Here is a 26,982-nt window from a genome sequence, read left to right on the forward strand (position 1 = left end):
GGTGATAGGAGAACGAGAAATTTAATTTGATCTTTAATTGATTACAGAGAGCTCTCCAAAATTTAGACATTAAATTGAACGCCTCTATCCGAGACGATATGCGTGGGAAGCCTGTGAAGACGAAAAATCTGCAGAAAAAATTGCTTCGCCAGCTGTGGCGCAGAAGGAAGGCCTGGAAGCGGAATAAAGTGAGCCATTTTGGAAAAACGATCAACGACCACCCAGATGACAGTGTTGCCATGGGATACAGGAAGATCGGTGATGAAGTCCATGGCTATGTGAGACCAAGGCTGTTCAGGCACCGGCAGCGGATGGAGAAGACCTGTACAGGCTTGTACGAAATCGGTCACATCCTTTTCCAAGGAGGACCACCAATAGTGTCTGGCAATCAATTGTAAGGTCTTTTTTATTCCAGCGTGACCAGCCAGAAGGGAGGAATGGCCCCATTTGAGGATCCGGAGTCGAAGACGGGGAGGAACATAAGTCTTTCCTGGAGGGACAGGTACCAGAGAAGCAGGAGCAGAAGAGATCAGGCACTCAGGGGGAATGATGTGCTGAGGAAGGGTCTCGGCTTCAGAGGCATCGGTGGTACGAGATAGAGCATCAGCTCTGACATTCTTGTCTGTGGGACGAAAATGGATCAGAAAGTTGAAACAGGCAAAAAACAACGACCACCTAGCCTGGCGAGGATTTAGCCGCTGGGCGGATTGGAGATAAGACAAATTTTTGTGATCTGTATAAATGGTGATGGGGTGAAGGGATCCTTCCAAAAGATGTCTCCACTCCTCAAGGGCCAACTTAATAGCCAACGGTTCACGGTCTCCGATGGAATAATTTTTCTCTGGAGGTGAAGAGGTTTTTGAGAAAAATCCGCAAGTGACATTTTTTCCTTTAGCGGATGTTATGATTCGGCAAGCTGGAGGTGGATCCTCTGTGTCAGCGAGGGATTGGCGTGGACCGTGTCGGTGGACCGGTTCTAGGTTGCTACTGGTATTCACCAGAGCCCGCCGCAAAGCGGGATGATCTTGCTGCGGCGGTAGCAACCAGGTCGTATCCACCGGCAACGGCTCAACCTCGCTGACTGCTGAGAAGGCGTGGGACAGAAGGACTAGACAGAGGCAAGGTCAGACGTAGCAGAAGGTCGGGGCAGGCGGCAAGGTTTGTAGTCAATAGCAATAGCAGAAGGTCTGGAACACAGGCTTTGGACAACACTAAACGCTTTCTCGGCACAAGGCAACAAGATCCGGCAAGGAAGTGAAGGGGAAGTGAGGTTAAATAGACAGGGAGCAGGTGGAGGCTAATTAGACTGATTGGGCCAGGCACCAATCATTGGTGCACTGGCCCTTTAAATCTTAGAGAGCTGGCACGCGCGCCGTAGAGAGCGGAGCCGCGCACGCCAGAACGTGACAGCCGGGGACCGGGACGGGTAAGTGGCTTGGGATGCGATTCGCGAGCGGGCGCGTCCCGCTATGCGAATCTCATCCCCATCGTAAATGTCAGTGCAGCGCTCCCGGTCAGCGGGTCTGACCGGGGCGCTGCAGAGAGGAGAACGCCGCGGGCGCTCCGGGGAGGAGCAGGGACCCGGAGCGCTCGGTGTAACAGCGGATTTTTGTAGGAGAACAGCTCCGGCTCCAACGGAGGAGGCATCAACCTCGAGGAAGAAGGGCTTCTGAGGATCAGGTCTGGACAAGACTGGAGCAGAGGAGAAGGAAGCTCTGAGGTGGTTAATGGCTTCCTCTGCCTGAGGCGGCCAGATTTTCGGATTAGCATTTTTCTTAGTCAGTGCTACAATAGGAGGATAGGTTTTAGGAAGACCTTGCAAACGAGTAGCAATTGAGACTTGGCAGGAAGAAACTGGGTAAAGACATCGCTTGTGGCAAGAAAATCCCCAGCTCTTAATGTCCCCGGTGACCCAGTCGAGGCTAGGCGAATGACGTTGGAGCCAGGGCAAGCCCAGAAGAATTTCAGAAGTGCAGTTGGGTAGCACGAAAAATTCAATATGTTCATGATGGTGAACTCCAACAGTCATGAGTAGTGGTTGAGTGCGGTAACGCACGGTGCAGACCAGTCTCTCTCCATTGACGGATGATATGAAGAGAGGCTTGACGAGACGGGTAACTGGAATGTTGAATCTGTTTACTAGGGAGGCTTCAATGAAACTTCCTGCTGAACCCGAGTCCAAGAAGGCCACAGTGGAGAAGGAAGTAGCATTAGAGGGTATAGCAATCCGAACAGGTAAAGTCAATCGTGGAGAGGTAGAATTCACTCCTAGCAACGACTCTCCTACGTTGACTAGGTGAGTAGGTGTGTTTCTCAGACACAGAGGATGAATAGGACAGTCTTTAAGGAAATGTTCTGTGCTAGCACAGTATAGACACAGGTTTTCATTCCTACGGCAAGTCCTCTCTTGTTGGGTCAGGCGAGACCGATCACCTTGCATAGCCTCCTCGGCAGGAGGCACAGGAACAGATTGCAAAGGACGTTGGAGGAGAGGAGTCTGGGAGGAAAACCGCCTGGTGTGAACAAGTTCCTTTTCCTGACGAAGCTCCTGGCATCTTTCCGAGAAACGCATGTCGATGCGTGTGGCCAAATGGATGAGTTCAGACAGGTTAGCAGGAATTTCTCGTGCGGCCAGGACATCTTTGATGTGACTGGATAAGCCTTTCTTGAAGGTCGCGCAGAGGGCCTCATTATTCCAGGAAAGCTCTGAGGCGAAGCTGCGGAACAGGATGGCGTATTCGCCCACAGAAGAACGCCCTTGGACAAGATTCAGCAAAGCAGTCTCGGCTGAGGAAGCCCGGGCTGGCTCCTCAAAAACACTATGTACTTCAGAGAAGAAGGACTGGATAGTAGCGGTGGCGGGATCGTTGCGGTCCCAAAGCGGTGTGGCCCATGACAAGGCCTTTCCAGACAGGAGGCTGACCACGAATGCCACCTTAGACCTTTCAGTAGGGAATTGGTCCGACATCATCTCCAGGTGTAGGGAACACTGGGACAAGAATCCACGGCACAGTTTAGAGTCCCCATTAAACTTGTCTGGAAGAGACAGGCGGAAACTGGGAGCAACCACTCGCTGCGGAGGAGATGCAGGAGCTGGCGGAGGAGATGGTTGCTGTTGTTGCGGCAGAAGCTGTTTCAGCATAACGGTCAGCTGAGTCAGCTGCAGTCCTTGTTGCGCGATCTGCTGGGACAAGGCAAGAGCAAGGTCGGACGTAGCAGAAGGTCTGGGCAGGCAGCAATGGTTCGTAGTCAGGGGCAATGGCAAGGGTCTGGATACATAGGCTTGGGATACACAAAACGCTTTCTCAGGGCACTATGGCAACAAGATCCGGCAAGGACAGGAAGGGGAAGTGGGTTTTTATATGTTTTGCAGGTGTAGGTACTGATTGGGCTAGGCACCAATTAATGGTGCACTGGCCCTTTAAATTTCAGAGAGCCGGCGCGCGCGCGCCCTAGAGAGCGGGGCTGCGAGCGCCGGGACAGAACAGCAGGAGGACGGGGCAGGTGAGGTGATTGGGATGCGACCCGCGGGCGGGCGCGTCCCGCTACGCGGATCGCATCCCTGCCGGTGATAACAGTGCAGCGCTCCAGGTCAGCGGGTCTGACCAGGGCGCTGCACACAGAAGAACGCCGCGAGCGCTCCGGGAGGGACCCGGAGCGCTCGGCGTAACACTGACCTTGCTATTGTGCCACCAGCCCTGACCTCCTGCCTGTCCAGACTTCCTGTTGCCTCTTCCTTCCTGTGCCATGTGACACCTCAGCCATCTGTGTGGACGAGGCATATCAGGGGTAGCGACCTGTGTTCTGCCTGCTGCAGCAAGTCCATCCCGCTATGCAGCAGGCTCTTGCGAAAGGTTTTTTTTTTTTTATTATTGTTTTTTATTTTATATTTTTTCTTTTTATATTATTAATTTGTGAGGTATTTCTATGTATTTTTTCAACTTTTTTTGTATATTATATTTTATGTTCTCTGTCTATTTCTTGTAGTTTATACTCCCATTTATACTCCCATTGGAGTTTATACTCCCATTGACTACTTTAAATGAGAATGGGAATCTATATGTAACAGTGAACACACACTTTAAAGACTAGACTAAATAGAAATAACATCAAAATGGTAATCAATATGTCATAATTAAATCTAGTCTATGATTTAGACCCTTGGGGTGTCTAGTGTTTAAAACAAACATCCAGAAGATCTCCCGGTTTAATCATTTTCTTTTGTTATCACCTCCTCTGGCATTATTCTTCACCTTCTCAATGCCCATCACATTTAGGCTCCTCATGTCCCCTGCGTGTTTTTCCCTAAAATGTTTGCTCAATGCAGACACATTGAACTTGTCTGTTCGGGCATCCGAGATATGCCGTCTGATGCTGTTTTTTAATTGATTGCTTGTGCACCCCACATACCGTTGCTGACATATTTCACATGATGCTAAATAAACCACTGACATGGTATTACAATTAATGTAAGATTTGACAACATATTTATCCCCAGTTACAAAAGAATAAAATTCTTTACTGATTTCCATATGTGAGCAAGTTATACATCTCTGATGTCCACACTTCCAATTCCCCATTGTGTTAAGCCAATTTTTGTTGTTTGTTAACTGGGAATTACTATAAAATAAACTTGGGGATAATTTAGCACCTAGGGAAGGACCTCTCCTGGATACTATATTTATACCGGCCTCCACCGTTTCTTTTAATTCTGGATCCATTTCCAAGACAGGTGTATACTTGTTAATGATCCATCTTATGCATGCAAACTGGCTACTGTAGGCTGTAATAAACGTAGGTTACCTATTTATTTTGCCTTCCTCTTTGCTATATTCGTCTATCTTCTTTTTAGGACCTATCTTTTTGTTACTGTTTATTATCACATTTGTTACCCTTTCTGCTACAAGTGTTTCCCTTTCAATATTTTCCACTCTTTTCTCCGCTACTTTAATGTCCTCAATAGAATAACCCCTCTCTCCATTTAAATTTCTCCCCTATGAAAGCGTCTGGGTCCGAACAGTTGCGTTTTATTCTGCATAACTCTCCAAACGGTATGTTTTTTTATCACATGCCGCAGGTGACAAGAATTTGCAAGCAATATTGAATTGCTTGCTGTTTCTTTTCTGTATGGACTAATTTTAATTCCATAACTGTCAGATGAAATCATAATATCCAAAACATTTACTGACGCTCTGCTGTAGTGGGATGTGATTTGTAAATTAAACTGGTTGTTATTAATGTAATTCATGAACTCTCTGAGATCAACTTCTAATCCCCTCCACACCAGTAGCAGGTCATCTATAAAATGACCTACCCACTGGATGTGCTGTAAAAAGGGGTTGTCCGGAGTAAAAATAAAACAGATCTCCCAAAAAATCATATAAATAGTCACCAGTGAAGGTAAGTATTTCGACCCCATAGGGGCTCCCCTGGCCTGAAAGAAAAACTGATTATCAAACAAGAAAAAATTATGTTGTAACAAAAATTCCAGTGCTATGCAAATAAATTCTTTCAGGCCAGGGGAGTAACAACTGTAATGGTCCAGACAATACCTGATAGCAACCATTCCTTTATCCCACGGTATTGATGGGTACAGTGCAACCACATTGCACCTGGCCCAGGATAAACCAGATTCCCACGCGATGTGGTACAATGTATTAATGACATGTTTTGTGTCACGAATATATGTGGGGGTGATTTTACTGATGGGTTGTAAATAGTGGTCCACCCACTTGCCCAATCTTTCCACTTAGGCAGTGAGTCTCTCTCAACCAATTCCTGGAATCTATCCAGGGCCTCCGACCAGGATTGGCTGTACGGAACTTCCCACCTACTACATTATCACAAATATTAATAGACTCATTTTCTAATGCATGTAAATTCAACAGATTATTTTGATCTGCAAAGTCCTGACACAATGGCCCTCATTTACTAAGAGTGTTGTGTAGTTTTCTTTATGGGTTTTAATTCCCTACAATTTATTTTCCACGGTATTTACTAAGGTTTCCCTACATTTTCCACTTTCCCTACACTTTGCTTTTTTAACACATGCTCTGATCTGTAGGGTTTTCCTCAACTGAAATCCACCACATTTTATGTGGAAACCTTAGTAAATATGTTGGGTTTTTGTGAAACTGTCGGGAACACGCCCCTTTTCGAAGACCACGCCCCCTTTCACAGATGACCATGCCCCTTTTTCAGGTTTTCAAAGCAAAATGGAGAGTTAGTCAGGGTTTTTTCAATTCTGGTGCAAATTCTGGCTCAAAATTTGGCGCAGACAGAATTTCAGGCGCAATGCGACAGAATCTGGCGCACAACCCGACAAAACATGTCGGGTTTGCAATAGTAAATGAGGGCCAATGTTTCAATTCCCTCCCTGCTCTAATTGTGGGATTCTCCTCTCTGTCAAAACTCCCCAAAGAGAAATGTCTCTGCAGTGTCAAGGCAAATTTATTCATGTCAAATATGGTGTTAAATAGGTGAAAATTACAAGAAGGTACAAAGTGCAGTCCTTTACTTAAGAGGTTAAGCAGAGAAACCGACAAAATACATGCCAACAAATTCATAACAGGAGTTATTTCCTTGCTAGGATAGAACGTAGGGGGTACCTGTTTGCGTCTGTGTTTGCGGCCAGCTCGTCTGCGTCCATACTTATGCGTTTTTTTTTAAATCGCACCCTCACTACAATTGGCTCTTCCACAGGTGTTCAAGGATTCCACTGATGATGATGCTGACAGTGTTCCAATGCTCTCATCCTGCTCTTTTGTTGTATTGATTTCTATGTCTCCATTTCTTGTTTTGTTTATTGCCAATGTTGGGGGTTATCAAAATGGATTTTGGGGTTTCTGTGTTATCCTTGAAAAAAACAGGTAAAAACCTGGTCTCGTTCATAATCACCAGTGTCTCTTTGGAATTTACTTCTTTTCATATCCATAATTTTGTCTTCAATATTTTCACATTTTTCCAACATTTTACAGTCCAAATCTTTATAATCTTTATGTTCTTGATAAACTCCTAATTCCATTTTTGTTTTATCCATCTTGCTCTGGAGCACAGTTAGCTCCGCCAACTCTTCCTCCACTATGTATGTCATGAGTTTTATGGAGCCATCTAACAGCGCTGCATCCCATTTAGCTTCAAATTGTGGGGAATATACTTCAACTGGCCATTTCTTAAGTGTAAACCTCGTGGTACAATGTCCTTTCCAAGATATGTAGAAAGCGTTTTGTGATTCCACCACACTTTCATTTCTTTGGCTATGATATTTCCATTTCTTTAAATAAAAACAACATGTCCACAGGTGCTGTCTTATTGGAGGTCGCTGACTTACTTCCAAATACAGAGCAAGCTTTTGTGTCACGTCTCGTGCTTAAAGTCTTTGCTTTCAAGCCTGCGATTCCTCCTGCAGCTCCCAACGTGTCTTGAGTGGCGTTCTCCATAGTAGCAAGATCTTTTCCCCCATGTTTCTGACCCTTTCGATCTGGGGAGCTCGTCTAGCGGTATATACAGTCCAAAACTCCAAGTAAAGACAGCTCACCCAAATCAGGCCAACATCTGTGCAATGACCCGCCGGTCCCGCTTCCGGCTTCATACACAGCAGAATCAAAGAAGGAATATTTCCAGCTTCCAGGTTAGACTCTGCTCCCTGGTACGGCCCACGCCATCATCCATACAGCTTTAGCGGATCCATTTCATCGCCAGTCCTTACAGAGGGGATATGAGATCAGGATATGAGGAAAGGATATGGGGTCAGAATGTGAGGACGGGATATGAGGAAAAATGTTTTATCCTTTGTTGCTTTTCCTTCCACACAAGGATTAGGTAGGAAAAACCAGGCAGTGCCAGGTACTCAGCTAGTTTTTATATATTTCATGTGTGGTATGAGATGTGAGATGCAGGGCAGATGGAATTACCCTAGGGGCAGATTGCATTAACACCTTGTATTCATGATGCCAGGGTGTGGTTTATCCTCACTACCACCTGAAGATATACCGCTGGATCTCTAGGCTAGGCAATAATGACACCGACGCCAAGTTACGGGCAACGGTAGCTTTACTGAGTGACAGATGGTACAGTCTATACATTATAGCCAGGTCCACGGAGGTCACCAGGGACTTCAGAGACCTTAAGGGTTTGCTGGGAGTTGCAGTGGTTTTGGACAATTTAGTGCAGGCCACGTTGACTTGACAATAGATGACAGTGACTGACTTGACTTGACTGGAGACAGACTGAGCTGTGACTTTAGCTTACTTGTAGACATGTAACTTGTGGCTGCAGGCTTGACTTGAGGCCTTCTATGACTCCAGACACACTCTTAGGCTCGACTGCACCTCAGCGAAGACTCAGGAACTAAGAGAGAGAAGAGACTCCTCCCAGGGCTTTTATGGGGGAGACTCTGGTGGGGTCCCATTGGTCACCCTTAACCCCTTAAGGACCCGGGGGGTTTCCATTTTTGCATTTTCGTTTTTTCCTCCTTACATTTAAAAAATCATAACTCAATTTTGCACCTAATAATCCATATGATGGCTTATTTTTTGCGCCACCAATTCTACTTTGTAATGACATCAGTCATTTTACCCAAAAATGTACGGCGAAACAAAAAAAAAAACATTGTGAGACAAAATTGAAAAAAAACAAAACACCATTTTGTAACTTTTGGGGGCTCCCGTTTCTACAAAGTACATTTTTCGGTAAACATGACACATTCTCTTTATTCTGTAGGTCCATGTGATTAAGATGATACCCTACTTATGTAGGTTTGATTTTGTATTTGTAAAAATCATAACTACATGCAGGAAAATTAATACGTTTAAAATTGTCATCTTCTGACCCCTATAACTTTTTTTTTTTCTGCGTATGGGGTGCTATGAGGGCTAATTTTTTGCGGCATGATCTGAAGTTTTTAGCTTTAGTTTTGATCGCTTATTATTCATTTTTTCATGATATAAAAAGTGACCAAAAATGCACTATTTTGGAATTTGGAATTTTTTTGCGCGCACGCCATTGACCGTGCAGTTAAATTAACAATATATTTTTTATAATTTGGACATTTCCGGACGCGGCGATACCACATATGTTTATTTTTATTTACACAGTTTTTTTTTTATGGGAAAATGGGGGGTGATTCAAACTTTTATTAGGGAAGGTGTTAAATGATCTTTATTCACTTTTTTTTTGCAGGGTTATAGCTCCCATAGGGACCTATAACACTGCACACACTGATCTTTTACATTGATCAGTGGTTTCTCATAAGAATGAGCTTGACTGCTCATGCCTGGATCTCTGGCACTGAGCAGTCATTCGGCAATCGGACAGCATGGAGGCAGGTAGGGGCCCTCCGGCTGTCTTGTAAGCTGTTCGGGATGCCACGATTTCATTGCAGCAATCCCGAACAGCTCCCTGAGCTAACCGGTGCATTGCCGTGGAATGAGATTTGCCATAAAATGAGATGGTCCGCCTCCATCACATCCTATTGGCTCTATCTTGTCACGTGACATATTTAAACGTCACGCATCGATGCGCACAGCAGTGTCAGTTTGGCTATCACAGGGAGAGGATCTCCTCTCCCTGTGATAGCTGAAGCTGCACGGAGCTCTCATGGCCTCTGTGGCCCGACAGAAGTTCACACACGTATGCAGCTCATACGGCTGGCTCATATACATTTACTGTTGATCCACAGCGCTATCGGGATCCCTATGCCCGATGGCGCTGTCATCAGTGTGCGTCCCCGCGAGCGCCCCACGCCCGCAGCTCCACTCCCCGTCCCGTTAACGCTCAGGGAGCGGGGAACAGAAAGTAGAGCATCGGGCGCAGGTTATTCGCGTAGTGCTGCGCATGCGCAGTACTACTTTACCTGCGCCCGATGCTCTACTTTCTGTTCCCCGCTCCCTGAGCGTTAACGGGACGGGGAGTACAGCTGCGGGCGTGGGGCGCTCGCGGGGACGCACACTGATGACAGCGCCATCGGGCATAGGAATCCCCATAGCGCTGTGGATCGCTCCCTGAACGTTAACAGGGGACGGGGAGTAGACCGACGGGGGACGGGGAGTACAGCTGCGGGGGTCGGGGAGTAGAGCTACGGGCGACGGGGAGTAGAGCTACGGGCGACGGGAGTACAGCTGCGGGGGACAGGGAGTAGAGCTGCGGGGGACGTGGAGTACAGCTGCGGGGGACGTGGAGTACAGCTGCGGGGGACGGGGAGTAGAGCTGCGGGCGTGGGGCGCTCGCGGGGAGGCACACTGATGACAGCGCCATCGGGCATAGGGATCCCGATAGCGCTGTGGATCAACAGTACATGTAATAATAGAGTACGTGTATATGAGGCAGCCGTATGAGCTGCGTACATGTGTGAACTTCTGTCGGACCACAGAGGCCATGAGAGCTCCGTACAGCTTCAGCTATCACAGGGTGAGGAGATCCTCTCCCTGTGAGAGCCAAACTGACACTACTGTGCGCATCGATGCGTGACGTTTAAATATGTCACGTGACAAGAGAGAGCCAATAGGATGTGATGGAGGCGGACCATCTCATTCTATGGCAAATCTCATTCCACGGCAATGCACCGGCATTGTTTTACTTTCACTTTAGATGCAGCGTTGAACTTGGAACACTGCGTCTAAAGGGTTAATAGCGCACGGCACCACGATCAATGCCGGAAGCTATTAACCATGCTATTAGCCATTGGTCCCCGCCGTGGCCCCGCGTTATAGAACGGGAGTGGACTCTTGACGTAACGGTACATCATGGGTCCTTAACCCCTTAAGGATGCAGGGTTTTTCAGTTTTTGCATTTTTGTTTTTTCCTCCTTACCTTTTAAAAATCATAACCCTTTCAATTTTCCACCTAAAAATCCATATTATGGCTTATTTCCACGGCGAAATGGAAAAAAAAAATAAATGTGCGACAAAATCGAAGAAAAAATGCCATTTTGTAACTTTTGGGGGCTTGCATTTCTACGCAGTGCATATTTCGGTAAAAATGACACCTTATCATTATTCTGCAGGTCCATACGATTAAACTGATACCCTACTTATATAGGTTTAATTTTGTCGTACTTCTGGAAAAAATCATAACTACATGCAGAAAAATTTATATGTTTAAAATTGTCCTCTTCTGACCCCATAACTTTTTTATTTTTCCACATACGGGTGGTATGAGGGCTCATTTTTTGCGCCGTGATCTGAAGTTTTTATCGGTACCATTTTTGTTTTGATCTGACTTTTTATTCATTTTTTAATGGTATAAAAAGTGACCAAAAATACACTTTTTTGGACTTTGGAGTTTTCTTACGTGTACGGCATTGACTGGGCAGTTTAATTAATGATATATGTTTATAGTTCGAACATTTACGCACGCGGCGATACCACATATGTTTATTTTTATTTACACTGTTTTATTTTTTTAATGGGAAAAGGGGGGTGATTCAAACTTTTATTAGGGAAGGGGTTATATTAACTTTATTAATTTTTAAAAAAAAACTTTTGTGTTATTGGCGCTTGACTGCTCCTGCATGGATCTCGGACACCGAGGAGGCAGGTAAGGTCCCTCCCGGTGTCCTGTAAGCTGTTCGGGATGCAGCGATTTCACCGCGGCGGTCCCGAACAGCCCGACTGAGCAGCCGGGATAGTTTAACTTTCGCCTCAGACGCGGCGGTCAGCTTTGATCGCCGCGTCTGAAGGGTTAATACTGGGCATCACCGTGATCGGTGATGTCCTGTATTAGCCGCGGGTCCCGCTGGGACCGACCCGATATGACGTGGGGTCATATCGCGGGAGCCGGCGGAGGACGTAAATATACGTCCTTCGTCGTTAAGGAGTTAAGGGGTAAAGTCACCTGGTCACTGATACCTCCTGGGAAACAATCACATGACAACTCACACGACAACTGGTGATCACTTGTTAACCTTTCTTAAAGATACAACATTCTTATATACATAACATAGGGGATAATATACAAGGGGACACTGCAGAGAGGCTGCCTGAAAGGGCAGCAAGGGTACAGGGTAACAACTCCTATACTGGGACACCACACATGTGATTTTCATAATACACACTACATTCCCTGAAGACCTTCCCGAACTCTTCTCTAAGGATTCCAAGGATGTTCTTTATAGTAATGATGTTTTGTTGTTATTGAGAAACACCACACTGACACTCGGCTGCCCCTTTCACTGCTTATTATAAAGGTTTTACCATCTTCTTAGACATTGGCATATCACTAGAAAATGCCATCACTTTATGATTGAAGGGGTCCAAACCGTGGGACCAACACTGATGTAAAAATGAAGGAACACCAGCACTGGGTTAGCAGCTAGTTGCATTATGGCGGGAAAACTTTGCTTTATTAAATGGTATGTTTAACTTTAATGTCATAATCAAATGTTAACTGTAGTTAAAAAAACAAAGTCCATCTATAACAGGACAGATTTTTGACACATTTATTAAGTGCCATATATATGTGACATGTGACATGTTGTGTCAGTAGCGTTGAAGTTTGTTGTACAAGATTTGAAAAATGTGGCTTCTTTTTTTGCAAAAACAGTACCATGTTGTTTGTTGTATTGCAGCTAAGTCCAGTTCACATCAATAGAGTTGAACTGCAATACCAGATAAATTACTTGGACAGGTTTGGCGCTATACTTGGAAGTAAGTTGCCAAGTGTGTCTAATGCAATCCAACCACTTTGAGGTATGTTACAATGCAGATGTTTTTTCATGATGTAGGTCATTGGTTTGTAAAGTAAGTACTTATCAGCTGCTGTAGGCTCCAGAGGAAACTGTGTAGTTCTTTCCAGTCTGACCACAGTGCTCTCTGCTGACACCTCTGTCCATGTCAGGAACTGTCCAGAATGGAAGCAAATCCCCATAGCAAACCTCTCCTGCCCTGGACAGTTCCTGACACGGAAAGAGGTGTCAGCAGAGAGCACTGTGGTCAGACTGAAAAGAACTACACAACTTCCTCAGGAAGCAGCTGATAAGTATTGGAAGAGTTAAGATTTTTAAATTGAAGTAATTTACAAATGTGTTTAACTTTCTGGCACCAGTTGATTTGAAAAAATTTTTTTTTCACTGGAGTACCCCTTTAGTGTCAGTGTAAGGCTGGGTCCACACTACGTTTTGTCCCATACGGGAGCGCATACAGCAGGGGGGAGCTAAAAGCTCGCGCTCCCGTATGTTACCGTATGCGCTCCCGTATGTCATTCATTTAAATGAGCCGACCGGAGTGAAACGTTTGGTCCGGTCGGCTCATTTTTGCGTCGTATGCGCTTTTACGACCGGACCTCAAACCGTGGTTGACCACAGTTTTAGGTCCGGTTGTAAAAGCGCATACGGCGCAAAAATGAGCCGACCGGACCGAACGTTTCACTCCGGTCGGCTCATTGAAATGAATGACATACGGGAGCGCATACGGTAACATACGGGAGCGCAAGCTTTTAGCTCCCCCCTGCCGTATGCGCTCCCGTATGGGACAAAACGTAGTGTGGACCCAGCCTTAAACTGCATCAAGAATGTATGCCTTTTTAGTTACATAATGCAGCTGATTCAACACACTATAAATGACACGATAATTTGTAAAACACAATTAACCTGGGGGTGCTCTCACATAGTGCAGCTTTGCACAGGTTTTATGATGCAGTTTTGAAACCAAAACCAGGTGTGAATTATAATGAATTATATAATATAAAGAACAGATGCTACTACTTTTTTCTCTTTTTTTTTTTTGTAAAGTTTCAGGTAAATTGTGTTTTGCCAATAATTTTAGAATGTATTTCATCAACTGTACTGTGTAGCTAAAATCTCCATGTGTTTTGATACAGTTCTACTCTGTGTAAGAGCACCCTGACAATTAATAGCTTGATCTCATTTCACAGTTTTACAGTATGGAAATGACAGCTCATAAACTAAGGTTAAACAATGTGGCATATTTGGGAAGATTTGGCAGTTTGGTCCTTGCATTTCCACCATTTTTTTCCTGGTTTAGTCTCTGGTGTAACAGTCGTTTTACTGGTGTTTTTGGCTTTCTTGGATTTAACTGTGCATGTAGCCTTGATGTTTTGTAGTGGGTTGTACTCGGGGCTTACAATTTGTGGGCACTTCAACTTTTCCCGAATCACATATCCCAGTCTTGTAGTTCCCATAAATCCATCAGTGGTGGAGACAAGACGAGTAATTGTTGCATATACATATTGTACCGCAAGCAGAGAACCTGTTTGACAACAGATAGAATAGTTAGACATACTTTTACAGATCTAGGAATTATTGATCAGACATCATGTTAAACACAGATATAATTCTCAGTTATGGACAAATACACTAAGCTAATAACATAATAACACCACCAAGAGTTTTACCATTTATATCTTTATTTTTTTTTTAGGATATTGAGTAAACATCCACAGTGCAGGGAGAAAGAGTAAGTCACCCGTTGTCTTAATGATTCTCCAAGAGTTAATTGACAAAATGTGCTTTAAATAAGAAGATGAGATAGGAAGTCTAGGCTTCACAGCTATTTTGCACATTGAAATAAATGCACACAGTACATAGTTACTGACAAATATTGCTTAATGTGATCCATGCTTAAATTTAAATATATTTCAGTACAACTCTGAAGGTGTGTTAGATGCATGAAAATGGAAAAGACTACACAATTTTGCTAAAGACCTGGGAGTACATCAATCCATGGTGAGACAAATTGTCTACAAATGGAGAAACTTATGGGCTAATCTCCATACTAGGGAAAGTTACTACTCTTCCTAGTAGTGGGCATGCTTTTAAGATCACTCCAAGTTTGCAACAGGCAATCATGAAAGAGGTGGGCAAGAACCCAAGGGTAAAAAACTAGAAAAACAACAGTGTTCAAGGAGGTACGCCCCAAACAATGCTGTGCATTCCAGACATCCATGCATTTGCAGGGAGGAATAGTCTAAAATTCAGAATATGTATTGTGGAGATTTCACTCTGGGGTTAGCTCTGGGTGGGATCGTCCTGCAACCTTTTATTCACTGTTCACACAAAGCATTTGCGGCCTCTTGCCTTTTGTTCTCAGACCCCTTGTCTGTCTCATACGGGAGAGCAAACACTTAACCTGTGTTACCACAAGTTGTCAAAGCCCACGTCACTGTTGTGGGTCACTCACTTCCTGGGCTCTTAAATTTTTGATCAAAACATGTCCCCCATCCACCACGCGGAGGTGGCCTCATTTTGGATGGGACCCTAACACTCATTTCACTCACCTCTGCTGGGCATATCAGAGGCCATCAGAGTCATATCAGAGTGTGTGTATATATATATATATATATATATATATATATATATATATTTATATCATTATATATAGGATAACTGCTAACTTATATGAGTGGTAAATTAAATTACAAATTGTGCCAGTGGTCCAAATGTTGACACACTGGCCCTGATTTACTATTGTAAACCTGACATGTTTTGACATGTTCGGGTTGTGCGCCAGAATGTGCGCCAGAATTTAAAAAAATACAACTTACTCTCCATTTTACTGAGAAAACTTGAAAAAGGGGGTGGCCGCTGGTAAAAATGGGTGTGGCCACCAAAAAGGGGGCTTTTCCCCAACATTTTCACAAAAACACAACATATTTACTAAGGGTTTCCACATAAAATGTGATGGATTTGAGCTGAGGAAAACCCCAAAGATCAGAGCATGTGTAAAAAAGTGGAAATTGTAGGGAAACCTTAGTAAATACCGTGGAAAAAAATTGTGGGGAATTAAAACCCACAAAAGAAAACTACACTTTATTCTTAGTTAATCAGGACCAGTGTCTTCTGGGCTATCACGTGCCACCATCATGGTGTTTTGGGCATATGATGGACCAGCAAAAGGCCCAGGCTATTGGTGATGTACTGCTGTAATGATACTGCCATGTTTTTCACAACAACTGAAATGTTTTAACAAAGCAAAGAATTAAAATTGTCATAAAGGTCATGATCCTACCATGTAATACATCCCACACTTTAATGGCTCGGTCCTGAGATCCAGTATAAATATAACAGTCATCTGGTGAAAAACAGGCACATTCAACACCTTGAAAGAAGAAGCCCTATGGGAATGTAAAAATAGATTTATAATATTTCTGTCTCTACACATTAACAGAGATATAAAGACAGATATTTGACTGTACATAGAAATCCCGAACCTATGTGTATAACTAATATGTTGATGGTGATGATGGAACATTTGATAACTAGAATAGAACAAAAGTTCCATAAACTTAGCAGACCCCACTATAAATCATTAGGATGCTGCTTTAAAGAGGTACTCTGGTGGAAAACTTTTTTTTAATCAACTGATGCCAGAAAGTTAAACAGATTTGTAAATTACTCCTATTAAAAAATCTTAATCCTTCCAGTACTTATTAGCGGCTGTATACAACAGAGAAAATTCTTTTATTTTTTTTTTTTATTTCTTTTCTGTCACGATAATAGTGCTCTCTGCTGACACCTCTGTCCATGTCAGGAACTGTCCAGAGCAGGAGAAAATCCCCATAGCCAACATATGCTGCTCTGGACAGTTCCTAAAATGGACAGATTTGTCAGCAGAGAGCACTGTGGTCGTGACTGAAAAGAAATCTAAAAAGAAAAGCATTTCCTCTGTAGTATACAGCCACTAATAAGTACTGGAAGGATTAAGATTTTTTTTTTTTATTGAAGTAATTTACAAATCTGTTTAACTTTCTGGCACCAGTTGATTATAAAAAAAAAAGTTTTCCACTGGAGTACCCCTTTAATAAGCTCCTTTACACACAAAAGCCATGGCTGTAAGAGTTGCTTCTTTTGTCAGGTTTTTATTCTTCAATTTCTCTACTTTTTTTCACCTCTTACGGATTCCCATAATAAGTAACAAACACCTCAATGTCATATAATTCTGTATTTGTTCAGCAGTACAGGGTCATGGTTGGTTTATAGCCTAGGACAGTGATGGCGAACCTAAGGCATGCGTGCCACAGGTGGCACGTCAAGCCCCCTCTGTGGGCTGGCGGCCATAGTTTGCCATCAGCCCATTTGGGACATCCCTGTGTCCCGAAAGATCCTTTCGGGACACAAGGATGTCCCCGTTACCTTTCTGCGGCCTCGCGTTAACTTTAAAAACGCAGGAGCCGCTGGGAGGTAGCGCATGCAGGGATGTCACTGACACCCTGTGCGTGCGCCCATAGCAACAGCAGAGCAGAGCGAGGAGGAGGTAAGTTACCTTTATGTATGTCATCTTTAGTGCCTGTAGGCCATAGCAGTAGATTGGGACACCTGACCGGAGGAGCCGTGGACGGAGCACTGAAGTGGGGCAGTACACAGGCATACAGCCTCCAGCCATACACTGTATATGGCTGAAGGCTGTATGTCTGTGGGGGAGCTATACTGCACCAAATGTGGGGAAACTATACTGCACCTAATGTGGGGAAATATACTGTAGCTAAAGTGGGGGAACTATACTGGACCTTATGTGGGGGAACTATACTGCACCTAATGTGGGAAACTATACTGCACCTAATGTGGGGAACTATACTGCACCTAATGTGGGGGAACTATACTGCACCTAATGTGGGGGAACTATACTGCACCTAATGTGGGGAACTACACTGCACCTAATGTGGGGGAACTATACTGCACCTTATGTGAGGGAACTATACTGCCAACTAGACATGCGCAATTCGTTTCGTAACGAACACGGAACTAAACAAATTTTCCCGTTTTCGGATGTTCGTTACGAAAAGAATGCACGAAAAAAAAATGTACAAAATCCTGAAAAAGCATACGAATACGAATATACAGTTAACGAAAGCATTCGAACGAATATGCATGTTAACGAACAACGAATGCATTCGTTATCAGTATACCGAATGTCGGGCCATGCATCAACTGCTATCCGGCAGCACATAATACTTAAGCTGCTGCCGGATAGCAGTTGAAGTAGCCCGGGCAGGTTCACTCACCTTTCCGCGCTGCTCCGGACCTTCCCAATATTCCCAGAACCGAAATTTTTTTTAAAACGTACATAACGAAAAAAAAACAAATTTTTGGTTCTGCACATGTCTACTGCCAACCTAATGTGGAGGGGAGGGGACCTATACTGCCAACCTAATGTGGGGGAACTACAACCTAATGTGGGGGAACTATACTGCCAACCTAATGTGGGGGAACTACAACCTAATGTGGGGGAACTATACTGCCAACCTAATGTGAGGGAACTACAACCTAATGTGGGGGAACTATACTGCCAACCTAATGAGGGAGAACTATGCTGACAACCTAATGTGGGGGGACCTATACTGCCAACCTAATGTGGGGGAACTACAACCTAATGTGGGGAAACTATACTGCCAACCTAATGTGGGGGAATTACAACTTAATGTGGGGGACTTATACTGCCAGCCTAATGTGGGGGAACTGTGGTGCCGATCTAATGTGGGGGAACTACAACCTAATGTGGGGGAACTATGCTAATGTGGGGGAACTGTAAACTATCAATAAAAAAAAAATGTTTGGATCATTGAACTCAGGCTTCCACTTCCTAGGCCAGTGATGGAGAACTCAGGCTCAAAAAGGTTCTCCATCACTGGCCTAGGAAGTGGAGTCATCATTTGTCACTGAATTGCCTAAAAGGCAAGGACAGTTTAAAATAGAACTCCAGCAACCTATAAACCAAAAAGTGATACGCCTAATATACTGTTATGACAGTATAAGTTTAACATAAATTAAATATTCTTCATAAAAGGTCATGAATACCTTATAACACATCTCATGTTCCCAGTCACAAGTCTCCATATTCCACAAACGCTGAACCGAGTCTTCACAGCCACTAAGTGCATATGTCTCCTTTGTACTGATTTCCAGGCAAGTGACTTTGCTTTCATGAGACTCCATTTTGTAGTTTTCATCTTTTTCAGGATTAAATAGACAAAGTTCTCCCCCCACCATTCCATAAATGATCCTCTTGTCGTCAAAGATAGCAACTCTGCTCACAGTACCTGCAATACTTGGATGTACTGAATAAAGGGGACCATCGAGCATTGGAAGAGGGTCTCCTTTGGTTATCTCATACAGTAGAATAGTGTCTTGATAGGCCAAAGCTAGGTGGTTTTCTTGTTTGCTCAGTGACAGACAAATTACAGGTAAGCTGTTATCAGGTGGAGGAATGCAAGCAACATCCTGTCTTTGGTCTAAGGGAAATGCCAGTACAGTGCCAGATGTCAATCCACAGAATAAAATTCTCTTGCCATTTGCAATCTCCAGACAGGTTACCTCTGAAGAAGCTTCTAGGATATCTGCCATACGACCTGTAAGACATTAAATTAAACTTAATAATACTCTATATATCATCAGATATTCCCTGGTGTCTTTCAGCAGCACAAAAATGGGTTAACTTGGCCCCATGTGTACTTGCAGGACTGTGGAATATTTTAATGACAATTAACTAGTATCCAACACCCCCCCAATGATATATGAGCCCTCTACCACCCCTGGTCACTGAGTTTTTTCCAGTCCTGTGTGCCGGACAAAATTTGTACCTTCTTTATGAAGCGTTTTTTTTTTTGTCTAGGGAGATGCCGTTGTTACCTCCGGAGCGTGTGCCTGCGTTCTGCAATCTCCCGGCATGTCATTGCCAGGTGTGACGCTGTGACGCTGAGAAAGGAGGTGGAGCTCTTTCTTCCTGTATCTTTCCTATTGGTAGGCTAGCTTGGAGTAAGCCAGCTAGCCAGGTGTCCCTGATATCTGTAATGCTATTGAGGGTGTTGTTTTCAGAGGGTGTGACTATCCTTTTGGCACCAAACCTCCTACAGCCAACAGGCAGGTCTCTTTGAACCTGCTTCAATCTTCTGGTTGCTGCATTGAAAGTGAGATTGTGATTAATCAACTTTACTTCTGCTTAAAGGTATTTGCTGTTCTGCCCACCTACCCTCCCCTCTTATCTTTCAATATACTGATTATGTATTATATACATTTTTAGATGTCATCTAGGGACTCAGGAGGTAGAGATTACGCCACTAAATCCACTCAAAAGCTCAAGCACCTTACCTGTAGAGAGTGTCACATCCCTCTCCCTGATGACTGCCAATACTTTACATGTCAGTCTTGCCACCCTCTACTCCCAGAGTCTGAAGAACCCACTATAAGAGACGTAGTAATCTGGGTAAAAGATTTCATGGAGGGATCCATTAATAGTCTAAAGGATGCTTTAGCTTCACAACCCAAGAAGAAAACTAATTTGTTTAATTTGAAATTTTCACCAGGTAGATTGTTTGGTGCTGAATTTGATAATCTTATGTTAGATTTATCTGACAAGAAAGGGAAATCGTTGCCCCAGGCTCCTAGAGCTCGCTGCAAGTTCACTAATTACAGGTCTAGATCTCCTCAAAGACATGGACCCTCTAGAGACTTTGCTAGGGGTAACAGCGGTGGTACCTCTAGGGGTGGTGGAGCACCAAGGAATTCCAAAACAAATAAGCTTGAATTTTGACAATCAAGATATTCCAGTAGGTGGTCGCCTTTCTTTGTTTTTTCTGGCGTGGGAGCAAAAAATAAAAGACACTTGGGTCCTCAAACTTATAAAAGACTGATATGCTCTCTCTTTTATGTTTATTCCCCCAGACAGGTTAATGATGTCTTCAAACGTTCAGTCTACAAAGAAAGTACTACTGGAAAAGTCTATAGCAGATGCCGCCATAGAACCAGTACCACCCTCCCAGGTAAAAACAGGAGTGTATCCTCCAATTTTTCTAGTGCCAAAGCTTTCAGGAAAATCTTGTCTAATATTAGACCTGAGATATTTAAACCGGTATACAGTGAAAAAGACTTTCCACATGGAAACAATAAAATCGGTCAAGCCTCTCCTGTCTCCAGGAGACTACATGGCTTCCTTAGATCTGAAGGATGCATATTTCCATATTCCCATCCTTCCAGTGCACAGAAAATACGTGAGAGTTGTGGTTCATATTCAAGGGGTTCTTCAGCATTTTCAATTCAAGGTGCTCCCCTTTAGAATAACCACAGCCCCGTTTGTTTTTACCAAAGTGGTATCTGCAGTGGTGTCTGTTCTCAGACTACAAGGTATCAAAATCATCCTTTACTTAGATGACTGGCTAATTATAGCCAGTACAGAAGTGATGCTCCAGGAGAGACTCTTCTTTACCTACTACAAGATCTAGGCTGGATTGTCATTTAGGAAAAATCAGACCTAGTTCTAGCCACGACCAAACACTTCCTTGGATTTGTAATAGATTCCCAGTCCATGTACATTTATCCATCTGCTCAAAGGAAGGCTCGCATTCAGTTGGGAGGTCGTTATCTAAAATCCCCTCGCGAGGTGACTTTAAGAACTTTAATGAGATATCTAGGTCTTCTCTCTTCCTCGGCAGATGCTGTACCTTGGGCGCTTTGGGACTTAAGGCCTCTACAAACAGAAGTTCTCAGAAAGTAGAACAGAACCATCTCGGATCTAGATACAGTACACAGAATTTCTCTTGTCACCAGAAAATCACTTCCCTATCTGGACGACACTCCCAACAGACGGCTCAGGACTAGGTTAAGGCGTTCATCTGGGGCTCCAGACGCCCTCAGGATTATGGAAGACCGAGGAAAAACATCTATCTATAAAAGCCAAATACTGCAAACCCTTCCTAGTAGGGAAAGCAGTCAGAGTCAAGACAAACAACATAGTCTACGTGTTTTATATAAACAAATAAGGGGGCACAAGGTCCACTATCCTACTTGCAGAAGTAGAGAGAATACTGTCTTGGGCCGAGCAGAAGACAACCAGGTTGTCAGCTATTTACATCAGAGGATCTTTGAACATCCTTGCAGACCACCTCAGTCAAAATATGTCTTTCAGGGGAGTGGTCTCTATCCCAAGAAGTCTTCCATCAGATTGTGGATCTGTGGGGACTTCCAGAGATAGATCTGATGGCAACCAGACAAGTTTTGCTCTCAATATGCGACCGATCACCCATTCGTCATAGACGCAATGTCCATTCCCTGGACATTTAAGATCAAGCGAGATTAGACCCTAGTGATAGCAATCATTCCATTTTGGCCAAAGAGATTGTGGTTTTCTCTTCTGATGACAATGTCACAGGGAATCTATGGGGAGCTGTCCCTGTGCTCAGATCTTGCCTCTCAGGGAACCCAAATTTGCCAGTCTGAAGACGTATTAAGATCCAGGGGATTTTCTGACCAGGTATTAAATACATTAGCACAATCTAGGAGTGTCTCTACAAATAAAACATATGCTGGAGTCAAGAATATTTTTGATTCTTGGTGCACAGCAAAACATGTAGATTCTACTTCTCCATCTATTCCACAAATACTTGAATTTTTACAAGATGGGTTTGATAAAGGTTTTTCTCCTAATACTATATGAGTCCAAGTTGCTGCCCTCTCAAACTTAGGTTCTTCCGATTTTACAAGTAAAGGATTTTCTTAAAGCCTTTGATAAATTAAGACCAAGGGTAGTCCAACCAGTAACCTCTTGGGACTTAACTTTGGTTCTTAACCAATGATGTGAACATCACTTTGAACCTCTAGACGAGGTTCCCTTAAAGGACAACTGCAGCGCAATATACACTTATCCCCTATCTACAAGATAGGGGATAAGTGTTTGATCGCAGAGGGTCCGACCGCTGGGACCCCCCGAGATCTCCCTAACGGGGCGCCGCCATTAGCGCTCATAGTGAGCGCTAAGGCACGTAGCGTCGACCTAGAGGTCGACGGTGACGCCCCGTCTCCTCCCCGTCCCCATACAGTTCTATGGGGGAGCCGGGGAGGCATGAACACTGCCTCCCCGCCTCTCCCATAGAGATGCATGGAGGAGGCGTGCCGGCCGCAACGTCATGTTGCGGCTGGCATGCCCCCTGCACGGGAGAGCCACGGCACAGCCGCGGCCCCGTACAGGAGATCGTGGGGGGTCCCAGCGGTCGGACCCCCCGCGATCAAACACTTATCCCCTATCTTGTAGATAGGGGATAAGTGTATATTGCGCTGCAGTTGTCCTTTAAAGTATGTGTCTATGAAGGTAGCCTTCTTGTTGGCAATTACTACTGCTAAAAGGGCAAGAGAATTGCAGGCCCCAGCAGCAGTAGAGCCATATATATCCTTTCATACTGATAAAGTACTTTTAAGATTTTTACCATCTTTTCTTCCTAAGTGTCCAACTTTTTCAAACACTAATCGAAGTGGATTATAGTGGTCTTGACATAGGGAGGTGTCTAGAACTATACATCAAACAGACTAAGCCTCTTCGCAAGGATAACAACCTTATGGTCTGTGATCAAGGGAGCTGTAGAGGCAAAACAGTTTCTAAACTTACAATATCTAGGTGGATAATTAATTGTATTAAAACAGCCTATGAAGCCCAGGATATTGAGCACCAAGAGTTTACATGGGCTTATTCTACTAGGGCTGCTGCCACATCTTGGGCTCAAAGGGGGGCAGTCCCCTTGGACCATATATGTAAGAATGCTTCATGGTCTACTCCGTTGACGTTTTTCAAACATTATAACATTTTATCTTTATTTTCTGAAAGAATGGATTTAGCAAAATCTGTATTACAAATCAGTTAAAAGTGATCACCCTCCCATGGATATTACTATGCAAATTTCATTATTGTGTTGCTGGAAGATGCCAGGGAAGATAAGATTTAAGTAGTTAATCTGTTACCCCTTAGTCTTGTCAGCAGCACAAGCTTCTTTCTCTCTTTTTCCTCTCAGTTACTTTATAAATAACTCAGTGACCAGGGGGTGGTAGGGGGCTTATATACCATTGGGGGGGGGGGGGGGGAGGGGTACATACTAGTTAATTGTCATTAAAATATTCCACAGTCCTGCAAGTACAGGGGGGCAAGTTAACCCATTATTGTGCTGCTGACAAGACTAAGAGAAAACAGATTAACTACTTAAATCTAATCTTATATAAACCCAGGTTTTTCATTGGCACCAGAATAGCTGAAATTACTGCAAAGGTCACAACAAAGACGAAATAGAACTATAAACTATCGATATTAGTTTACAATTCCTTTAAAGAGTACCTGTCACCAAACTAAACTTTCAATATATTGTTCCTTATGTTATTATAGGACACTTTGCTATTTACTTGCTGTTATAATTCTCAACCTTTATATTTTTTTATGGGATTGAAAAAACGTCCGCTAGGTGGCTCTGTTCTCTTCCCTGCACAAGTCAGCCAGTTAGTTTGGTTTCCACCCGGACTTGCAGAAGTCCAAACTCAGGAAGTGCATGCGGGGCATGGCAAGGCACAGCTCTCGCAGGCTTCATTGACTTTGTGCCTGCTGTGGAATGTACACTTTCTCCTGCCGTGTGCTCAGACAATGTGAGCAAAGGGAACTGTATGATACAGAGCTTTTTAGAGCTTGGATTTTTTTTTTTTTAGGATAGGAGGGGTGTTTGGAGTAGTTAGTGAATATAATCTGAGTTAGTTTAGAAAATTTGGTTTGATGACAAGTACTCTTTAATCTAATTTTATTTGACCAGCTCTGAACAACATTATAAAATAGACTGGATTATCAGAGTTTCATTAAAGATAAAAATTTGGGATGTGGGAAAACGTCAGCAGAATAAATATTTGAGACTGGCGGTGGTACCAAATCATACCTTGAACTGTGTCCCACACAACAATTTTGTGCTTGTCACCAGTTTGGGGAAAATAAACTCTGTCTCCTGAATTTGACAGAGCAACACAACCACTACGGTCCTGAAAAGGGGGCAGGGTCTTGTGCTTTTCATCATAATCCAAATTCCAAAGCTTGAGGTAGTAGGCTTGGTTAGAAGAAGAGACCAATGTTCTTCCTTTCATGGCTAGGCCAGTGACCGATACTCCCATCCCATAGAAGCAGTCTAGGAGCATACCTCTTTTAGACAGGTTCCAGACCTAAAAGTAATAAACATGAAACTGTACACTAGATATAGTCCATTTTAAGCACCTAATACAATATATACAACAATATGTTTTATCATGTACTTTTTAATGTATGATCTATATTATGTTTATGTACTCACTGTATGATATAAATTAAGTTTAGACATACATTTTATATCTAGTAAATTTATATGGTACTAACTCGGATGGTTTCATCTTGTGATCCTGTTAATATAATATTCTTCTCGCTGTGAATTACAGCAGTTTTCACAAGGTCTTCATGTTGTAGACAAGAATCAAGCAACTTCCTTAAAGTGTTAGAATCAGCTCTGAATACCTGGACTTGTTTTCCAAATCCTAAATAAAATAAGTATGTAAAAAATGTTTTATTAGCCTGTAAAATAGCATAGGAAAAAGGAGGAGATTTACTATGTGTTTTCACATTATAAAGTTCCTCTTAGTAAATCAAGTGGCTCGGTGGCTGCCATTGCACCCAGCACAGAAATATACACCAACTCTGAGCTGGTATAAACTTCTGCAACTTTTGTTGTTGCAAATGAGCCCTAAAGTCCCATTCTTTGGCCATTCTATGGCATTCTTCAATTCAAAGCCATGCTCCCTTTCAACTCCCTCTCCCTTTCTCCTTCCCTCTCCACTTGGTGCAAGTGGTTTATATTCTCAAAAGTCTCACATTTTTGCCGAATCTGAGACTTTTGAAATTATATGCTGCGGTTGTGCCTCAATAAATACTCTCCATAGTGTTTTTTCCATGGATTTAATTTAAAGGAAATCTTCTGCAGCCCCTGGTCTGACATTATCTAGTCCCCCAAAAGGTAGTATATAAGGCCTTATATATGTGCAGATGAAAATCATTACTAAACAATTTTTTTTCCTGGTAGTTAGGTGTGTTTTCCTAATTGCTTTTGCCTAGAATAAGGGCTATTGTTCCACACAAACTTTGCTTTTGTGGTCAGGATAATGATTTTTGGAACTGATCTATTTTCCAGAATATTTGTGCTGCATTCAATGCTGAGTATACTTCAAGAATCTTGTGGAACCGTGAGAACTGTCAAGTATTTTCTAGAATCCTTCAGAATTTTCTATAACCTTTTGGGGCTCTCAAGTAGTATACATAGCAGTATAAATACAGATGCCTCCTTAAACCAACTATTTCATTTCATATTTATGTTCCAGCTGCGTAGAGGAATTGCAAATACATTAAGGAATTGCGAATACATAGCTACAGTACGTTTAATTTAGATGACACCAAGGGGCTATATCTGTGACTAATTTATCAGAACAAGAAGGAACATTTAAAGCGTGTATTGATATGCTGCAGAATATTGGAAAACTAAAGTGACTTGGATACTTGCTATGGACAATGCTCCACAATTTTCATAAATGTGGCCTATAATGTCAGTCTACCAACTAATGTAACCCTGCTTACCCACAGCAAATAATGATTCGTCATCAGCCACCACGACAAAAATCAGAGCACTGGGCAGCTGTTCAGTTGAAACACCTCCTCCTGTAGAAATCTAAGAGATAAGAACATGACATGTTTTTCCTGAAACACTAATATTTTTGTGTTAAACGTCAATGTTAGGTATGAATGCTCCCCTTTATTCAAACCTCTGCACCCTCATACCCCTCGCCCCGCCCCAAAGCCCCACGCCCCTCTTCCAATCAAAGATTGTATTGTTTGATTATGTCGATTTTTGGTGCTTTTCTCTTACAGGATTGAGTGGAGTGTTAGAGTAGCATGCTGTGTGATGTATAGCTTAGGGAACCTTTGCTGTGTATTGTACTGTCATGCTTTGTGTGATAGTAATTTATTGTATGACTTGTAATGACTGAACGATCAATAAAGCTCCCATTTATTCTAATTCCAGACAGGAGATATAAGTTCATGCGACACTGGCAGCTTTTTATGATGTGATGTCAGACATTGTTTGACAGGATGTATGTGAAACAAGGCATTATTTCTTGAAGAACAAGGGAATGATTTGTCTACAACAGGGCTTATCTAACTGTATGAAGGGTTTGGTATGGGGTATGATGCAGGGAAGATGGAATCACCCTAGGGGCAGATG

General features: G+C 43.3%; 1 protein-coding gene across 1 annotated transcript in view; it reads right to left on the bottom strand.

The window, feature by feature from the left end:
- Positions 1-13,498: 13,498 nt before the first annotated feature.
- NWD1 (NACHT and WD repeat domain containing 1) overlaps positions 13,499-26,982 on the bottom strand; it is a 98,275-nt gene continuing 84,791 nt past the window's right edge. Inside the window, exons 18-23 of the mRNA XM_056518149.1 lie at positions 26,337-26,427; positions 25,092-25,246; positions 24,625-24,901; positions 18,749-19,299; positions 15,963-16,068; positions 13,499-14,204 (exon numbers count right to left, since the gene is read on the bottom strand). Coding sequence (XP_056374124.1) covers positions 13,906-14,204; positions 15,963-16,068; positions 18,749-19,299; positions 24,625-24,901; positions 25,092-25,246; positions 26,337-26,427 — 1,479 coding nt within the window. The 3' untranslated portion in view covers positions 13,499-13,905. The remainder of the gene's footprint in view (positions 14,205-15,962; positions 16,069-18,748; positions 19,300-24,624; positions 24,902-25,091; positions 25,247-26,336; positions 26,428-26,982) is intronic.

Source organism: Hyla sarda, chromosome 1 (genome assembly GCF_029499605.1).
Source record: "Hyla sarda isolate aHylSar1 chromosome 1, aHylSar1.hap1, whole genome shotgun sequence".
Taxonomy (NCBI): Eukaryota; Metazoa; Chordata; class Amphibia; order Anura; family Hylidae; genus Hyla; species Hyla sarda.